The sequence below is a fragment of the Marmota monax genome, unplaced genomic scaffold (genome assembly GCF_021218885.2).
Source record: "Marmota monax isolate L192 unplaced genomic scaffold, Marmota_monax_Labrador192_F-V1.1 WCK01_AAM20220418_F8-fsc00064, whole genome shotgun sequence".
NCBI classification, from domain to species: Eukaryota; Metazoa; Chordata; class Mammalia; order Rodentia; family Sciuridae; genus Marmota; species Marmota monax.
The window spans coordinates 1,385,010-1,401,563 of record NW_026694542.1 but is presented as its reverse complement, the minus strand read 5'-3'; the positions used below and the strand labels follow the sequence as shown (position 1 = coordinate 1,401,563).

The 16,554-nt window shown below is 46.4% G+C and overlaps 1 protein-coding gene across 1 annotated transcript in view; it reads left to right on the top strand.

The window, feature by feature from the left end:
* Scpep1 (serine carboxypeptidase 1) overlaps positions 1 to 16,351 on the top strand; it is a 31,332-nt gene extending 14,981 nt beyond the window's left edge. Inside the window, exons 6-13 of the mRNA XM_046420558.2 lie at positions 836 to 908; positions 6,134 to 6,171; positions 6,762 to 6,890; positions 7,701 to 7,794; positions 8,573 to 8,686; positions 10,731 to 10,868; positions 11,769 to 11,932; positions 15,771 to 16,351. Coding sequence (XP_046276514.1) covers positions 836 to 908; positions 6,134 to 6,171; positions 6,762 to 6,890; positions 7,701 to 7,794; positions 8,573 to 8,686; positions 10,731 to 10,868; positions 11,769 to 11,932; positions 15,771 to 15,833 — 813 coding nt within the window. The 3' untranslated portion in view covers positions 15,834 to 16,351. The remainder of the gene's footprint in view (positions 1 to 835; positions 909 to 6,133; positions 6,172 to 6,761; positions 6,891 to 7,700; positions 7,795 to 8,572; positions 8,687 to 10,730; positions 10,869 to 11,768; positions 11,933 to 15,770) is intronic.
* The last annotated feature ends 203 nt before the right edge of the window (positions 16,352 to 16,554 follow it).

The following is a 16,554-nucleotide window of genomic DNA, read 5'->3' as shown; positions in this document are numbered from 1 at the left end:
GAGGTGCTGCATGGCTGTGTAAACTAATTTACATGAATTTATATTTTTCCCATTTTTGTATAATACACATAATTCTCTCTCTCTCTCTCAAATATTTTTTTAGTTGTTGATGGACCTTTATTTTATTTATTTTTATGCAGTGCTGAGGATCTAACCCAGTGCCTCACACATGCTAGGCAAGGGCTCTACCACTGAGCTACAACCTCAGTCCTGTATTTCTCCTTTTTAAAAACATCAACAACATATATTGGAGATATTTTCATATCAGTACATACAAAGCCTTACCATTTTTTTTTAAAGATTTTTCATACATCATGGAAATAACCAGAATTTGTGTAGCTCATCTTATTGATAAATGTTTAGGTTATTTCCAATTTCCTGTTAGTGGACAGATTCATATTTAAATGAATAAACGAATCAGGGGTTCAAGTTTCTTGTCCTAAGGCATCCCCTGCATCCTCGAGGACTCTACAGTGACTGCTACTTGGCATTAATCAAGGAGCCCCCAGGCACCTTGGGAGGATCACAGACTTCATGGGTGGTGTGTGACCATGTTCCTGCCAGAGACAACTAGGGACAGACCTCACACACATCCTGCCAGCACCCTGTGACAAAGGAGAGAGAAGCCAGGCGCTTCCTCCTCGTTTTGCCAATGGCCGCAGGAGAGCTCCTCTGCTCTTTGGTGGGTGCCTGGGTCTTTCAATGGCCAGAGAATGTAGGAAAGGATGGGCAGAAGTTCTCCGAGCTCAGAAAAGGTGGTGGATAGGCCTGCCTCCTTGAGAAAGGGCTGAGGCTCCTGATCCCTCATGAGGGTGTTTCTTGGCTTCTCTTTCAGGCCATTCAGCAAGGGACCATCAAGTGCAACTTTTCTGGGGTTGCGTTGGGTGATTCCTGGATCTCCCCTGTTGGTAAGTACAGAATTTGTAGGCCTATCTTTACTTTCCCTGCCCAGACTTTGGGCTGTGTGGTCCAGATCAAAGCACAAGGCAGCAGAATTTCTGGGGGTCCATGGAGAAGTCAGCACAGAAAGATTTTGCCTCGGGAGCATCCAAGAAATGTGGGGTGAGGATGCATTGACAGAGCACCTACCCCTGGACTGAGTTCTCAGATTCTCACAACAAAGGAATTGAATTTTGCAATTGGAGATATTCCGAAAGACTGGGAGGTGATGGAATATATCCTCTGGCACTCAGAATGAGTGGTTAGTGAGGATCCAGAGGCAGGTCTGTGTGACTCAGCAAGAGGACGAATTTGTATTGTCAGCTTGTCCCCTCCACCACCCTGATGTTGGCGTGAGCACTCAGGGTGAAGTTTCCATCTCTCGATCCTGTTGATGGCAAGAGAAGGTGATGGTCAGGTCTTGCCACTCAGGCGCATGGTTTCATAACCGAGCATCCTTCTTGGAGCACCTACAGGAGTTGTTTATTTCACAGATGTCTGGGGTGTGGCTTCTGCTGTCTGAAGTAATCATCTTAGTGGGGTCAACTGCCGTAGGGTTTCTCAACCTCAGTGCTGTTGACAATTTGGGGTCGCGTGATTTTTTTTGTTGAGAGGGGCCGTCCTGTGTATTGTAGGATATTTATTAGCAGCAGGCCTGGCCTCTGCTCATTAGATGCCATTAGCACCACCTCAGCATGACAATCCCAAAATATCTCCAGCCAGGCATGGTGGTGCATGCCTGTAATCCCAGCAGCTTGGGAGGCTGAGGTAGGAGGATCACAAGTTCAAGGCCAGCCTCAGCATCTTAGCAAGGCGCTAAGCAACTTAGAAAGATCCTGTCTCTAAATAAAACATAAAAAGGGCAGGGGATGTGGCTCAGAGGTTAAGTCCCCCTGGGTTCAATCCCCAGTAACCCCACCCTCAAATCTCCAAATGTCAGCAAATGTCCCATGGGGGACAAAATCATTGCTGATTGGAAACTACTATTCTAAATTAACAAATGGTGACTTTTCACAAACCAAACTTTAGAATTAGGAATCAGAAGAGGGGTTGTCTCTGGAAGAGAGATGGGACGGGTTGGGAACAGACACAAGAACTTCCTCGGCTGTCAGAGTCCTGTGTCGATGGGGGTGGTAGTTATGTGACCAAAACTCTTAATGTATATTTATGCTTTATCATGTGTGACTATGGCTCAATGTTTTTAAAATAACAATTGACCAAAGATAGTATTTTTCCCCTAAATAGAGAATTTGGCTTATTAAAGAGCCACGTCCTTGGTGGATTGGGGATGTTCTGTGCTCCCTGGAGTGGTTATTTCTTGCCCTTCAGCCTGGCATCTCCAGGATAGGACTGAAATTGCATGAATCAAGTTAAGTTGAAAAGGAAGGCTGCTATTGGCTTTTTCTTGGTGGAAGGACCTCGTAGGACTTCACAAAACTGCCGGAGCCTTGGTCAAAGGCAGCAGGACCAGCAGGCTTCCTGTCAGTCACTGCTCTGTAGGTCATGTCAATGACAAGGTGCTGATCAGGTCGGATGCATCAGAGGGCTACAGTTCCATAATTGAGCAATCCTTGTTGGGAGCACAGATAAGAGTAATTTGTGACTCAGAATTCCAGTGCTGGTCCTCACACTTCCTCATGGGGTCTAATCACAGTTTCACCAGGCACTAAATTTTGCATGTGCTAATTTCATTTAATCATTACAAAAGCTGCACAGGATGAATGCTGCTATTATCCTAATTTTGTATGTGATGAAAGAGAGACTCAGAGAGGTTAAGTAACTTTCTTAGAGCTATACAGTTTAAGTGTTAGAGCCGGGATTCAAACCCAGGCAGCAGGGGCTGGTATCCGTGCACTTAGCCATGATGCTACATTACCTCGCCAGACCAGAAAGCGTAGCCTCTTGGCTTTCTAAGGGCTGTTCATTCTGTTCAGAATCTACCTTCTTTCCTTGCCGTGACCCATTTCCCTTTATGAATTTGCCAGTCTGGATCTTTTTTCCCATACTTTTTATTGGTACATTAGGATTGTACATGGTAGTGGAATTCATTGTTAGATATCCACACATGCACACGGCATGATAATATAATTTGGTCAATTGCTTGTCCAGATCTTAATCTGCCCATCCACGGGTACTTTAAGTATCACTCCTCCATCCCCAAAGCATTCCTTTTTTGAGATAGAAGTACTGTTAATTTCCATGAACAACTTTTTCTTTACTAGCTAGAAGGGAACATTATCAAAAGAATCCCAGCTATTTGATATCACACTCAGGTAGATCACAGTCTTCAAACTCCCTCTTGCCTCACAGTGAATGTCCTTCAACGTCACTTCCCCAGAATGGAGCTGAGTCTTCTGCCACACACCCAGGAGCAGATGTAGCACTGTTCTCTGACTGCACCTCCGTCTGACTTAGGAGCCTGGCTGCTTGGTTTTCTTTAAGCTTCCTGAGTGGCCTGTGTTTGCAGACGTCATTTCCAGCACTGCAGAGTGTTAATAAGAGAACCAGAAAAGATTCACTAGACAGTCTTTTTCTACATAGGAACCTGCAGGACAGTGGTTCTAACTAGTCGCAGCTCCAGTGACTTTGGGTATACAGATCCCCTTGCCCCTGTGTAGTCACCCCAGTCAGTCTCCCTAGGGTGGGGTTCATTATTTCATACCCAAGAGACCAGATCCAACTTGTCCTGAAATTAGAAGCAATTCATCTCAGTCCCAGGGTGTCATTTAGGCACTGGGTTGTGGGTAGGACAATTACAAGGAGTTCTCTAGGTTAAGATAAGCGCCAAGTAGGGCCGCCATCCAGGGCAAGTAAAGCAGCCACCGGAGGGAAAAAACTGCAAGAGTCTAAACTCGGAAGATTGTCTGCTCCTCATTCTCCCAATATGAGAATGTCTGGGTTCAGCAAGTATTCTCCAGACTCACTGGCCTTATACTTACACACACACTCACTGGCTTCTTCCCAGAAATCCCTGTTGAAAGACACACGCATCAGCCAGTTGCAGTGGCTCACGCCTGTAAACCCAGCAACTCACAATGGGTCTAAGGCAGGAGGGTAGATCACAGGTTCAAGGCCAGCCTCAGTAACTTAGACCTTGTCTCAAAATAAAAAATAAAAAGGGCTGGGGGGAATGGGGTTGTGGCTGAGTGGAAGAGTGCTGACCTAGCATGTGTGAGGCACTGGGTTCAGTCCTAAGCGCTGCATATAAATAAATAAATAAAAGTCTATTGACAACTAACAAAATATTTTTAAAAGGCAGGGGTGTTGGGGGGCTAGGGATGTACTTCAGTGGTGGAATGCCCTTGGGTACAATCCCTAGTACCACAAAAAAAAAAAAAAAAAAAAAAACCACACACACATGGCTGTTGGCCATCATTGTGGACCACACAGTTCCAGAGCATTTCTGGCTTTACAGGAAGTTCCTCTGGGCAGTGCAGGTCTACATCAGAGGTTGGTAAACTGTGACCCTGACGCCTACATCAGTAATTTTTTTAATTGGAACACAGCCACACTGTTCATTTACCTGTTGTGTGGCTGGTTGGAGTCTGCACAGACAAGAGTTGAGTAATTGCGACAGTGATCAGCTAGCCTGTAAGGTCAGGTTATTCACTATCTTTCGCTTTATAGAGTTTGCCAACCCCTGATCTAGATCAAGCAGAAAATGAGATGCACTAGAGGATTATAAATGATTCGGTATTTCTTTTCTTTTTTTTTAGAGAGAGTATTTTTTAATATTTATTTTTCAGTTTTCGGTGGATACAACATCTTTATTTTATGTGGTGCTGAGGATCGAACCCAGCGCCCTACGCATGCCAGGCGAGTGCATTACCGCTTGAGCCACATTCCCAGCCCATGATTTGGTATTTCAAGAAACTAAGGCCCAGGTTTAAACTGGGGAGGTGAATGTTAGCTAGGTCACAGAGGACCTGGTATACCCTGAGATGCCTTCATTTTTCAGGGTGAACAATAAAGAATACCTGTCCCAGGAAATGCTATACAGAGACCTCTGTGGTCACATAAGTTTTGAAAGTGCTAAACACTGGCTCCACCTCCCTGGAGTCTACAGGCATATTAAAGGCTCTGAGAAGTCCTACAGTAAAGAGATAGGATCCATTTTGCATAGCCCAAAGTTTTCAATGAAAAATTATTCTTTTTTGAGGAGGAGGGTACCAGGGTTGAATCTACAGGTACTTAACCACAGAGCCTCCCCCGCAGACCTTTTTTCATATTTTATTTAGAGTCATGGTCTCGCTGAGTTGCTTAGGGCCTCACTAAGTTCCTGAGGTTGGCTTTGAACTTGTGATCCTCCTGCCTCAGCCTCCTGAACTACTGGGATTACAGGCATGCATCACCACGCCCTGCCAAGAAACTATTCTTTTCCGGGCACCTATATTAAAATCCCGCAGAGGGCTGGGGCCATAGCTCCTTTGGTAGAGTGCTTGTCTCACATGCACTCTAACATGAGGTTATTTGACACAGACTTTGGGAACTTGATTTTAGGGAGGCATTGAAGGCTTCTAAGCAAAGCAGTGACATTTTCAAATATGCTTTATATGTTGACGTCCTTGATTCTTACTTGGCACCTCTCCAGGGCACTTGTCTCACTTCGTGACCAGGTAGCCGTGAACTCGCCTAAGCCAGCTTACTATGCTCATTGTTTAAGCGTTTATCTTACTCCTGTTTGTCTCCTTGGGCTGTTTGGTGCCCTCATATCCTTGGTCCCTCCTGAGTGTGGCTGTGGAATAGAACTGAAAATCGTGTGGAGAGCCACAGACAATTGAGTTATTAGCTAGAGTCTCCCCACCAGAGGAGCAAACACGAGGAGCGGAGATACGAGGGCAGGAGATTATTTTAGGCTGTCAAATCCTAGACGACTGCAGATCCCAGCCTGCACCACTCACGCTCGGCCTGCCTGTGAGGATACTCTGCTGGGTGTGACTCCCTTGCTGGGCCAGTATCAGGTCAGATGAACGTGCCATGAGCCCTCAGCGTCATCAGAAGGCCCCCACAGCTTCACCTCACCTCTCAGCCACCAAGGCCTCCTCCCACCTCCTGTGTGGGTGCTGGGGAGCTCAGCAGCCTTCACAGCAGAAGCCACTGGACATAGCACCTGTCTTTGGAGGAAAGCCAATGAGGCATTTCTTTGGGAAGACAGCCACACCCCACTTAATTTGTACCTATGTCATTTCTTTAGATTCGGTGCTCTCCTGGGGACCTTACCTGTACAGCATGGTGAGTAAGTGGGTTCTCACCTTCACACCCTCCGTGGGGAACAGCCCCGCAGCCCTCTCCACTCTGACCTCCTCCTGTCCCCAGAAAGAGGAAGCGAGTTGAGTTTGCACAGATGGTTGATAGCGTTCCTTAGGGACAATTAGTCCAAATTAAATTAGAGACTCTAAGCAACCGGCAGCCTTGGGGAGAAATTCAAAGAAAATCAGCACACTTATTCCATTTTTTTCCAGATGTAAGAGGCATAATTTTAAGCTCCCTTTGTAGCATAAGAAATTGGAAATACACCTCAAAGTTGAAAGATCATAGGGAACACCCACCTACCCACCTTCTCAATTCAGTTAACTTTCTACTGAATTTCTCACATCATGAAAAAAATGTGACTTGTTCTGGGAATGTAGCTCAGTGATAGCGCACCGGCCTAGCATGCATGATCCCCAGGACTGATGGGGGACTTGTGACAATACCCGTTCACATGTGAGCTCCCCTGTCTCCTTCCTCCCACTGTTTCTCCTGCCCATCCCTGGCCACTGAAACACCAGATTTATGTCCCCAAGTAAAGGATACCTTTTTGTTCTTTGTTTGCATTCCAGTCTCTTCTGGAAGACAAAGGTCTGGCAGAGGTGTCCAATGTCGCAGAGCAAGTCCTGGATGCTGTAAATAAAGGGTTCTACACGGAGGCCACCCAGCTGTGGGGGAAAGCAGAAACCATCATTGAAAAGGTAAAGAGGACATGCTCAAGGACCATCATGGCTTGGCTTTTTCCCGTGGGTACAGGGGCCCAGGACTGGTATTGTCAGGATTGTTTTGGTGTCTCTTCTGGGTCTCCCCGCAAAGCTTGAAATAATTACATGCAAAATGATAAATCTGATGGATCTGAGCCGTGGTGTAGTGACCACTTAAAGGGTCAGAAAGTCACCTATGCCTGCCAAACTTTTTTGTCTTTGACTGTCTGTATTCCATAAGAAGACTGTAAGTGTCTTCTTTTTTTTTTTTTTGGTACCATGGTACCAGGGATTAAACCCAGGGGTGCTTAACCACTGAGCTACATCCCCACCACTTTTTATCTTTTATTTTGAGACAGGGTCTCACTAAGTTGCTTAGGGCCTTGCTAAGTTGCTGAGGCTGACTTTGAACTTGTGATCCTCCCACCTCAGCCTCCTGAGTTGCTGGGATTATAGGTATGCTCCACCATGCGGATTTTTAGCTACTCTTATTTGGATCCTTGCCAAGCAACATTCTGACTCCAATGTACCAGAAGGGAAGAATGCACCAGCTGAGGACCCTCCACAGCTCTGACATGGGCCCTGGGCTGTCTCCTGTGGTGTCTAAGATGGGTTCTGATGAGCTTGGCGTCAGCCCCTGAAGTGTGGGCTGACACAGCTGCTTTTTGCACCTTTAGAGCTGTATCTCTCTCTGGTGCTAGTAAATTTCCAAAGCTAAAGCCATCCTTGGAGGCCATGTGCCTTTCTTTTTTGCACCTTATAATAGGGAAAGAAAGAAAAACAGCCACATGTACTTGTGTATTTCAGAACGCAGATGGGGTGAACTTCTATAACATCTTAACTAAAAGCGATCCCACGTCTACCATGGAGTCAAGCCTAGAGTTCACCCAGAGTCATTTAGGTGAGTGAACCTTAGCGCCCTTAGCTCCTGCATCAGTCTTCATCCCAGAAGGAACCCATCTTTTAAAAAGCTTTATTAAGGTATACTTTACATACCACAGAATTCACCCATTTTTAAGTGGATAACGGGTTTTAGTTATTCACAGAGTTGTGCAGCCATCACCACGATCCAGTTTTAGAACATTTCTGTCACCCCAAAGAGAGCCCACATGTCTGTCTGCCGTCACTTCTCTTTCCCACACCCGGCCCCAGGCAGCCACTGATCTGCCTTCTGCTTCTTTTCTCTTCTTTATCTTTTTTTTTTTTTAGGCTATGCTAGCAATCCTATCCAGGGCCTGGTGTATGCTAGGCAAGCACTCTGCTACACTCCACACTCCCAGCCCCCTGGGAACCAGCTTGTGTCCGCCCAATTACCGTGTCAGATCCCTGAAGAGCTGAATTTAGTGGTCTTTCTGACCCAGGTTCACTTCGGAGGCAGGATGCCTAGAATCCTCCCTCATAAGAGGCCTGAACGGCTGTAGGAATCTTGCTAGATTCCTCTTCTCAGATTTTCTCGGCCTGTTCTGGATCATCTCAGTGGCCCACGGTGCACGGGATGCAGTCATCAACACGAATAGTCTCTCCTCTGTCATTCTGTTCCCAGCTTTCTTCCTTCACCCCGGGGTGAATCCAGCCCAAAACCTCCCTCTTCCTGCCCAGCTTCCCCAGCAGCTTGGGAAAGATGTCCTTGTGGTCATGTTTCCAGGCCTTTGACTCGCTGCCTCCCTGTTTGGTTTCAGTCCGTCTTTTTCAACGCCACGTGAGACACCTACAAGGAGATGCCTTAAGTCAGCTCATGAATGGCCCCATCAGAAAGAAGCTCAAAATTATCCCTGAGGATATCTCCTGGGGAGGTACTTATGTGACCTGATTTGTAGAGTTTGAGGGAAGAAAGTGCAACTTCAGAGGTCTTAATTTGCACAGTGGGTTTCGGTGGCGATGGTATGTTACAGGTAAAACAATACTACCTGTCCACATTTTGCAGATGAGGAAGCAGGTGGAGAGACAGTCGATGACATGTCAAGTTTGGTTGAAAGCAAGGGGATGGCAGGGAAAAGGGTGGAGAGGGAAATGACAGGTGATCAGTTATGAGTCAATGATTGTGGAAACCTAGTATGGGTATATGGGAATTATATTCTTCTCTTTACCTTGGTAATGGTTTGAGATTTTCCATAATTTTATACATGTGTGTGTGTGTGTATAGATAGATAGGTAGATATAATTTTATGCATATGGATTTTACATATATATGATAAAAAAGCCATGCCCAAGGCTGCAGCTGGTCACAGATGAGATGTCCAGCCAGAGGTCCTCTGAAGGATGCAGATACGCTCATGTGCTTGGTCAGATCTTGACCAGCTCTCTTGCCAGCCTCCCCAGCATCCCAATGCTGGATGTGCTTAGCCGTGTACCACATTCTGGTCTGAAGGTCATAGTATGGAAATATTGGTGTCTCAAGAGACCAGAGCCAGGAGGAAAGCCTCAATAATTTCCCCGCTTAGTCCAATAGGGAAGCCTTGAGCAAGCAGCACTCCCGAGTTTCTGGAGGAAAAACACTCCATGCACCTTGAGAGGGGGTTTGTTTGGTTTGCATGTGAGATCCCCCCAAGACTGTGGGGTCAGGAGGCTCCTTTCTAGGGTGTCTCCTTGGCATCTGCCAAAAAGCTGAGATAGTCCAGGATCATGGACTATCTTATCCCAACATGCATGCACTAGAAGGCTCATTCTAGACCTAGTTGTCTCATTTTCCCGGATTAAATGCAAGGATAGAATATGTGTGAAGCTACAAGGGGAGGATACCACTGCAGAGAGCTGTCATGCCACAGAACGACGTGGGGAATCACAGGAGGCCAAGTGTAGGGCATGCTCATGAGCACATCTTTTTTGCTCACCACCTTCATTTTATCTTCATGATGATTTTTTTTTTTCTGGCCCCAGTGAATGGGCAAGGTGACTATATTTTTGCAGATGATTGCTGATAGAAAGAGGAAATAAAACCAAAACCAAAAACCTCTCTTTGGCTCCATATCTGCCTGTGTGTGATCAAGAAAGGACAAATTGTTCTTGGACAATACCCCAGAGTCTTGAGTTGCAGTCTGTAGTGAAACTTACATCTTAGTGTCAACCAGGCCTGAGTTCAAGTCTTAGCTGGCTACTGACAAGCTGTTTGACCCTGGGCATTTTCTCAGCCTCTCTGAGCCTCGTTTTTTAAAAATTTTGTCCAAGTAAAGGCCCCTTATCTCTCAAGGTAGTGATAAAAAAACAATAAAATGCTCACTTAGCACCATGACTGGCAGATAAATGGTGGCCTCTGCTGTTATTGTAGTCATCCAATGTGATGCTGCTGCTGATGGCAATAACCCAGCAGGAATGCTGGGTTGCCTGGTTCCTCTCTGTCCCGGGGTCTGTTGTCCCTTTTATTTTCCTGTGGGCCAGCTGTGAACTGGTTTAGTTCTGGTTTGGCTCATTGTAAAGTAACCAACCTCGTTCAGGACTTGGAAGGTGGCCCTGGTGTTACTCAGCACAAAAGAAAGAATAACATTGGCCCCAAACACAATTTATTCCCTAGGTGGACGAGCTTAGAGAGTGTTTTCTGGGCCTTTGCCTCCCTGTTTCCTTACACAAAGCCACCTTCAGGTTTCTATTTCCTATTAAAGATGGCATCGGCTGTCATCACAAGCTCCCAGTGATCAGATCACGTGTGCTGCCCGTGTTTCTCATCTACTCAGTCAGCTCAGGCACAGCCTGCAGATCCGGTGGGCCCCTGTCTGTGGAGCACCTGTCCTTCAGCCTTTGCTAGGAGGTCCTTGGTGGTGACTCCTAGATGCTTGGGCTGAAAGAGACCTCTTGTTCTGGCAGATTCCGAGCTTCTACCTCTTTCTTCTTTCCCTTATTTAGCCCAGTCTTCTAGTGTCTTCCTAAACATGGAGGGGGACTTCATGAAGCCGGTCATCAGCATTGTGGACGAGTTGCTGGAAGCCGGGGTCAACGTGACTATATATAATGGACAGCTCGATCTCATTGTGGACACCATAGGTAGGAACCATTCCTCAGGGACACATCGAGGCTGTTTTATGGATTGAGCTAGAAGGGAACAGGTCATGGACACATGAGTCTTGGGGTTGGTGACATTGGTGCCAAGAGGAAGGCCATTTCCTGCTGTGTCCATCTACCCCTGACCTTGGCTCTTCAAGAAAGAGAAGCTGCATGCAGCTGTGACCCCTCAGAGAAGTCTGACCCCTTCGGGTTTTGAGGCCCTTGACTATGATTAAAGGACAGGACAATGCCTGCCCCCTAACACCTCTCTGTGCCCAGGGGAAATGGCCTGTGGGGTCCTGAGCACTGCCCTGTTGCCTTGCCGGCCAGCCTGTGCTCACTCCTGGTTTCAGCAAGGCCAGGCGGAGGCTCAGAGACTGGGTCTCAGAACTGGCAGGCACAGCGAGGCCCGAGATGTGGCAGGCGTGAGTCTGCTTGATGCTGGCAGGATTGAGTGGCCTTTGGACTTGTAGGCGAGGTTACCAAGGACAGTTTAGACTGCTGCTGCTTTCTGCCGTGAGCTGCCCAGGTGATCCTCATCCCCTCTCATTCCTGCTCCTTCTCAGTCCTCCTGACAGCCCCGTCAGCCTCCTGGGGTCCCTGGTTTCTTTCTAAGGAGCAGAGGGCAGTGGGAGAATCAGAGGCAAAAATAGCTTCATAGCTGTTAGGTTATCACTGTTAGCCTGAGTATCTCTGGGAACCTGCTAGAAATGCAGGTGCTAAGGCCACACGCAGAACCACTGAATCAGCATTTGCATTTAAACAAGATCCCAGCGAATTTTATGCTGCACATTATAATTTGGGAACCACCAAGTTATAAGACCTAGTCTCCCTCCTTCCCCCCGCCACACATTCTTCCCAGGTGTTAATACCAGGCTCTTCTCTTTGTCCCTCTACCAGGACAGGAGGCCTGGGTGCGGAAGCTGCAGTGGCCAGAACTGCCCAAATTCAATGAGCTGAAATGGAAGCCCCTGTACAGTGACCCTGAATCCTCCGAAACATCTGCTTTTGTCAAGTCCTACAAGAACCTCGCTTTCTACTGGATTCTAAGAGCTGGTCACATGGTGAGAGCCAACTTTTGTTCCAAATTAAAATCATGCTGAGCTGGGTTCCAACATGACATAGCAAATGGAAAAATTTATACTTGGTGTGATTAGACACAGTTGAAATATAGGTGCCCTGAAAACGTTGCATAAAATTAGCTTTGGGCAGAGCATGGTAGTGCATGTGTGTAATCCCAGCAGCTCAGGAGGCTGAGGGAGGAGTTCAAAGCCAGCCTCAGCAACATTGAGGCACTAAGCAACTCAGTGAGACCCTGTCTCTAAATAAAATACAAAATAGGGCTGGGGATGTGGCTCAGTGCTCCTGAGTTCAATCCCTGGTACCAAAAAAATAAAATAAAATTAGCTTTGGCTATGTGTATAAGCAATGTTTAGACTTGGGTCTCATCTCTGAGATTTCTCATTCTGTACATGCACATATTCCAAAATCTGAAATCCAAATCAATTCTGTTTCCAAGTATTTCAGATAAGGTATACTCATCCCGGATTAGTGTTTCATTCCTGTTAGGTTTGAATAAATATAAACTCATTTTAAAGAGTAAGTCCTCCAGAGAGAGTTACTTTGGGCTCTCTGTCCTTTATTCTTGGTTTAAATTAGTTAATTAGATATATTTCCCTTAACAATTTGTCCTGTTCTGGGAAGAAGGGAAGAATTGCCTTCCTTGGCCATTTTCAGGGAATGAAAGTGAAAGCCTACTTCTCTGTCAAGCTGCGTCACAGAATGGAGGCCAGGAGCATCTCAAGCAGTGGTGGCCCCAGGATTTGTTAAGAGGAGTCTTTGGGTGCAGCGATGAGCCACGAGCCTGTCACACTGCAGCACTTACAAAATGAACTTACTGTTTTCCCTTAGGTTATTTGTTGATTGAGTGACTTTTCTTGAGTTGAGGGAGGTTATGGAGGCCTTAGTCCTGCCCCCAAATCCCTGTCCCACCCACATACCTGAAAAAGAGTTTAAGAAACTTTGGCAGGAGGCAGAGGGGCCCCAGAGACTTCTTAGAGCAAACATCTGGTTGTCTGCTAAGTGCTAAACTCTGTGCTATATAATAAGTACTGGCAGCACAGAGATGAATGGTTCATAGTCCCTACCCTCAAGGAGTTTGTAGTCTAGGGTACAGTCAGAACAGTAGATTTGTGTGCATGTGTGTGATACTGGACAATAAACCCATGGTTGCTCTACCCTGAGATACACCCCTTTTTTAAAAATTTTTCATTTTTCATTTTGCCAAGTCACCTCTAAATTGCAATCCTGCCTCAGCCTCCTGAGTCACTAAGATATCAGACATGCACCAACATGCCCAGTGCAAATAGACTCTTCTTCTTCTTTTTTTTTTTTTTTGATACTGGGGATTGAACTCAGAGGCACTCGACCACTGAGCCACATCCCCAGACCTGTTTATTTAGAGAGAGCATTTCACTGAGTTATTTAGTGGCATGTTTTTGCTGAGGCTGTCTTTGAACTCGCAATCCTCCTCCCTCAGCCTCCCAAGCCATCGGGATTACAGACGTGTGCCACTGCACTCAGCACAAGTAGACTCTTAATAGCATGGAGTAAGCCGTGCGGAGAAGGGATTGGACCAAGGAAGGGTCCCCAGCCCAGGCTTGGGGGTGTAGAAGCCTGGCCCCTCCATGATGAGCAGGAGTGAATTAGGTAAAGAGGAGAAGCAAGGAGAGCAGTGTGCACATGCTCAAGCAGGGCCTGCAGGCAGCAAGGCCTCTGGAGATGAGCTGAGGAGAGGTGAGCTGGGAAGGGGGACTTTCCACCCCACCCTGAGGAGCTCAGAGGGTAAGGGGCCACGGAGGGGACAAGCAAAGGAGTGCAATTGCCAGATTTGTCTATGAAATAATCTTTGCAGCCAAGGGCATGGAAAAAGACTGAAGCAGACAATCTATAAGGGAGAAAAATAGAAGAATTTGCTCATGCAGAAGACGGGAGCATTGGCAGGACTTAGTAATCATTTGGGATGGAAAAGAAATCAGGGGTGGCCTCCTGGCTTCTGCTCCAGCGTCCTGGCTTGGGGCAGGGAGGCAGTTTGCACCTGCTGAGTTTCATTTAACAGCCAAGTGCACAGTCCACAAGTGCTTCATATATAAACTGAATAGGTAAGGTCTGCAGGCAAGACAAGTACCTGGAGATGGAGGTTTGAGAGTCAGAAACAGAAGAGGACACAGCAGGACTGACTAAAGAGTTATAAAGCAGAAGAAGAGCCACAGTGAGGTTGAGGCAGGCACTGCAAGAGAAGTAGGGAGACCTAGGGCAGGTGGCATTTCCAAAGCAGGTGGGGCCATTCGTGTCAATGCTACTGAAGACACAGACCAAGAACTGAAATGCAATGCCTGGATCCCAGGGTGGCTTTAGCATCATGGTGAGCGCTTCAGTGGAAGGGCAGGCCCCAAAAGCCAGGTGGAAAGTGGGAGAACATGAATGAGGAATGAGGGAGGAGATGACAGCTTCCTTTAAAGGGAAGAATGTAGCCCTCCCCCTGAAAGGGCAAGCAAGGCCCTGTGCCTGTGGTGAAGGGGCATTATCTATGGCTAAGTGTATCTGGGCGCCTTCATACTGACTGGGTTAAAGCTAGCAGGAAGTCTTAGAGCAAAGCACTAGTTCCGTGCGCTAACCTCTTGCTTCAGTGCTAGAGTGCAGACCCATTTCCTCTTGGTTTGTCACATTTAGAACAACAGACCAGTTGGGGACAGGCTTAAAATAACTCTTACAGAATGTTGTTGTCACTGCCTATCACTTCCCCTTTATTTGATTAAATGCCTTGCCTCCTGGAGACTCTTGATTGACAGGGGAATTCCAGGACAGAAATGTACCAGAAAGAATCATGGAACCAAGGATTTCAGACCCAGAAGAATACCTACCTGCTCTACCTCTCTCTTTGTAGAGGAAAAACTGAGGCCTGTGACCCTACCTTTTTAGGTGGTGTATGGGAAAGAGGTTTTTTTTATTTTTTATTTTTTTTGCAGGATTGAGAATTGAACCCAGGGATGCTCTACCACTGAGCTACACCACTAGCCCTTTTTATTTTGGAATAGAGCCTCACTAAATTGCCCAGGCTGACTTGAACTTTTGATCCTGCTGCCTTACCTCCTGAGTGGAGATTACATTTTATTCTAAAAAGCTAAAGGAAAACAAAAGAAACAACAGAAAAAGGCCGGATGCCACCCACACCAAGGGTCTTGTTTGTCTGTATTTGTTCAAGGCTCTCCTGTTAGCCTTCCCTCAGCCTCTCCTCCATGCACTTCCCAGCCTGGGATCCTTTAAAAGAGAGTTCTTTAAAATATTTAGCATCCTCTTTCCTTGAACAGGCTGATCCCAGCACCCTGAGCATAGCCCCTGTAAAGAAATCTATAAGGGGTTCCTGGGGATACAGCTCAGTTGGTAGAGTGCTTGCCTCGGGTGCAACAAGGCCCTGGATTCAATGCCCAGCACCACAAAAAAGGAAAGAAACGAAAAGAAATCAATAAAGCCTTGGGATGTAGCTCAGTACAAGAGCTCTTCTGAGCATGTGTCAGGTCCTGGGCTCCATCCCCAGCACTAGGGGGGAAAAAGGGGGAAAAAAAAGAAACAGATCAGCCCCAAATGCAATAGAACTTTCCTACACTGACTTCTCCAGGCCCCTGTCACTCAACACAGGGGGAGCTCAGAAGAACTTTAACCCAGCACAGGGGTCGTTTCCCAAAGGGACTCTCTCTTTAAGGGTGCACTGAGGTGCAGTTGTCCCCACTGGTGTTGTCTCAGGGCTGGCTCCCTCCTGGGAGCAAGGGTTCAGGATATTGTCCCCAACCTCAGCCCAGGAATGGCACTAGGAGCACTAACTTGGATCCTCCTTGGTTCTAGGTTCCTTCTGACCAAGGGGCCATGGCTCTGAAGATGATGAGGCTGGTGACACAGCAGGAATAGGAAGTACCGAGCTGAGAGGAGCTGGCGTGGCCTGGAGGCGCAGGAGCAAACCGAGGACCCGAAACTGGAGGAAGCTGTGCTTCTCCCTGAATCTAACTCAGGCTGGGATTGTGAAGGCCCCTACCAGCTGTCACGGCCTCGGGCAGCTTGGGAATCATTTCTGCTTCTTAAAAAACATTTTTTTAATGGATTTGTTTTTATCAAAATGAAGGATTGTCATAGATTGACTTTTTCTGATTGCAAAATCAAAGGATATGATTTGTTTTTTAAAAAAAGGTGGGAAATATAGTTAAGCAAAGAACAAAAGAAAGACTCATACCCTCCCTTTCCAGGGGTAAGCACTGCTACCAATTCAGTATCTAGCCTCACAGGTATTTTTTGGTTACATATATAGACATTTATATTTTTTACAAAAATGGAATCATGGCTATATTGTTATTTTACCATCTCCTGTGTTCAGAGATCAATATGTTCTAAACACATTTTAATGTCAATAAATTCTTCTGTGACATTTTTAATGGCCTCTGAGCATTCCATTTTGTGGTCAACTATGGTGTATTTACCAAATTCCTGGTTGTTTCCCACAAGTGATTTCTAGTTTGTCACTATTTTAAATGGTGCTCTGGTGATTATTCATCCTGATGGTTATAGCTCTATGTACCTTCTTGCTGTTTGCTTACAGTAAATTTGTAAAAGTGTGATTGTTTAGCCAAAGGATTGC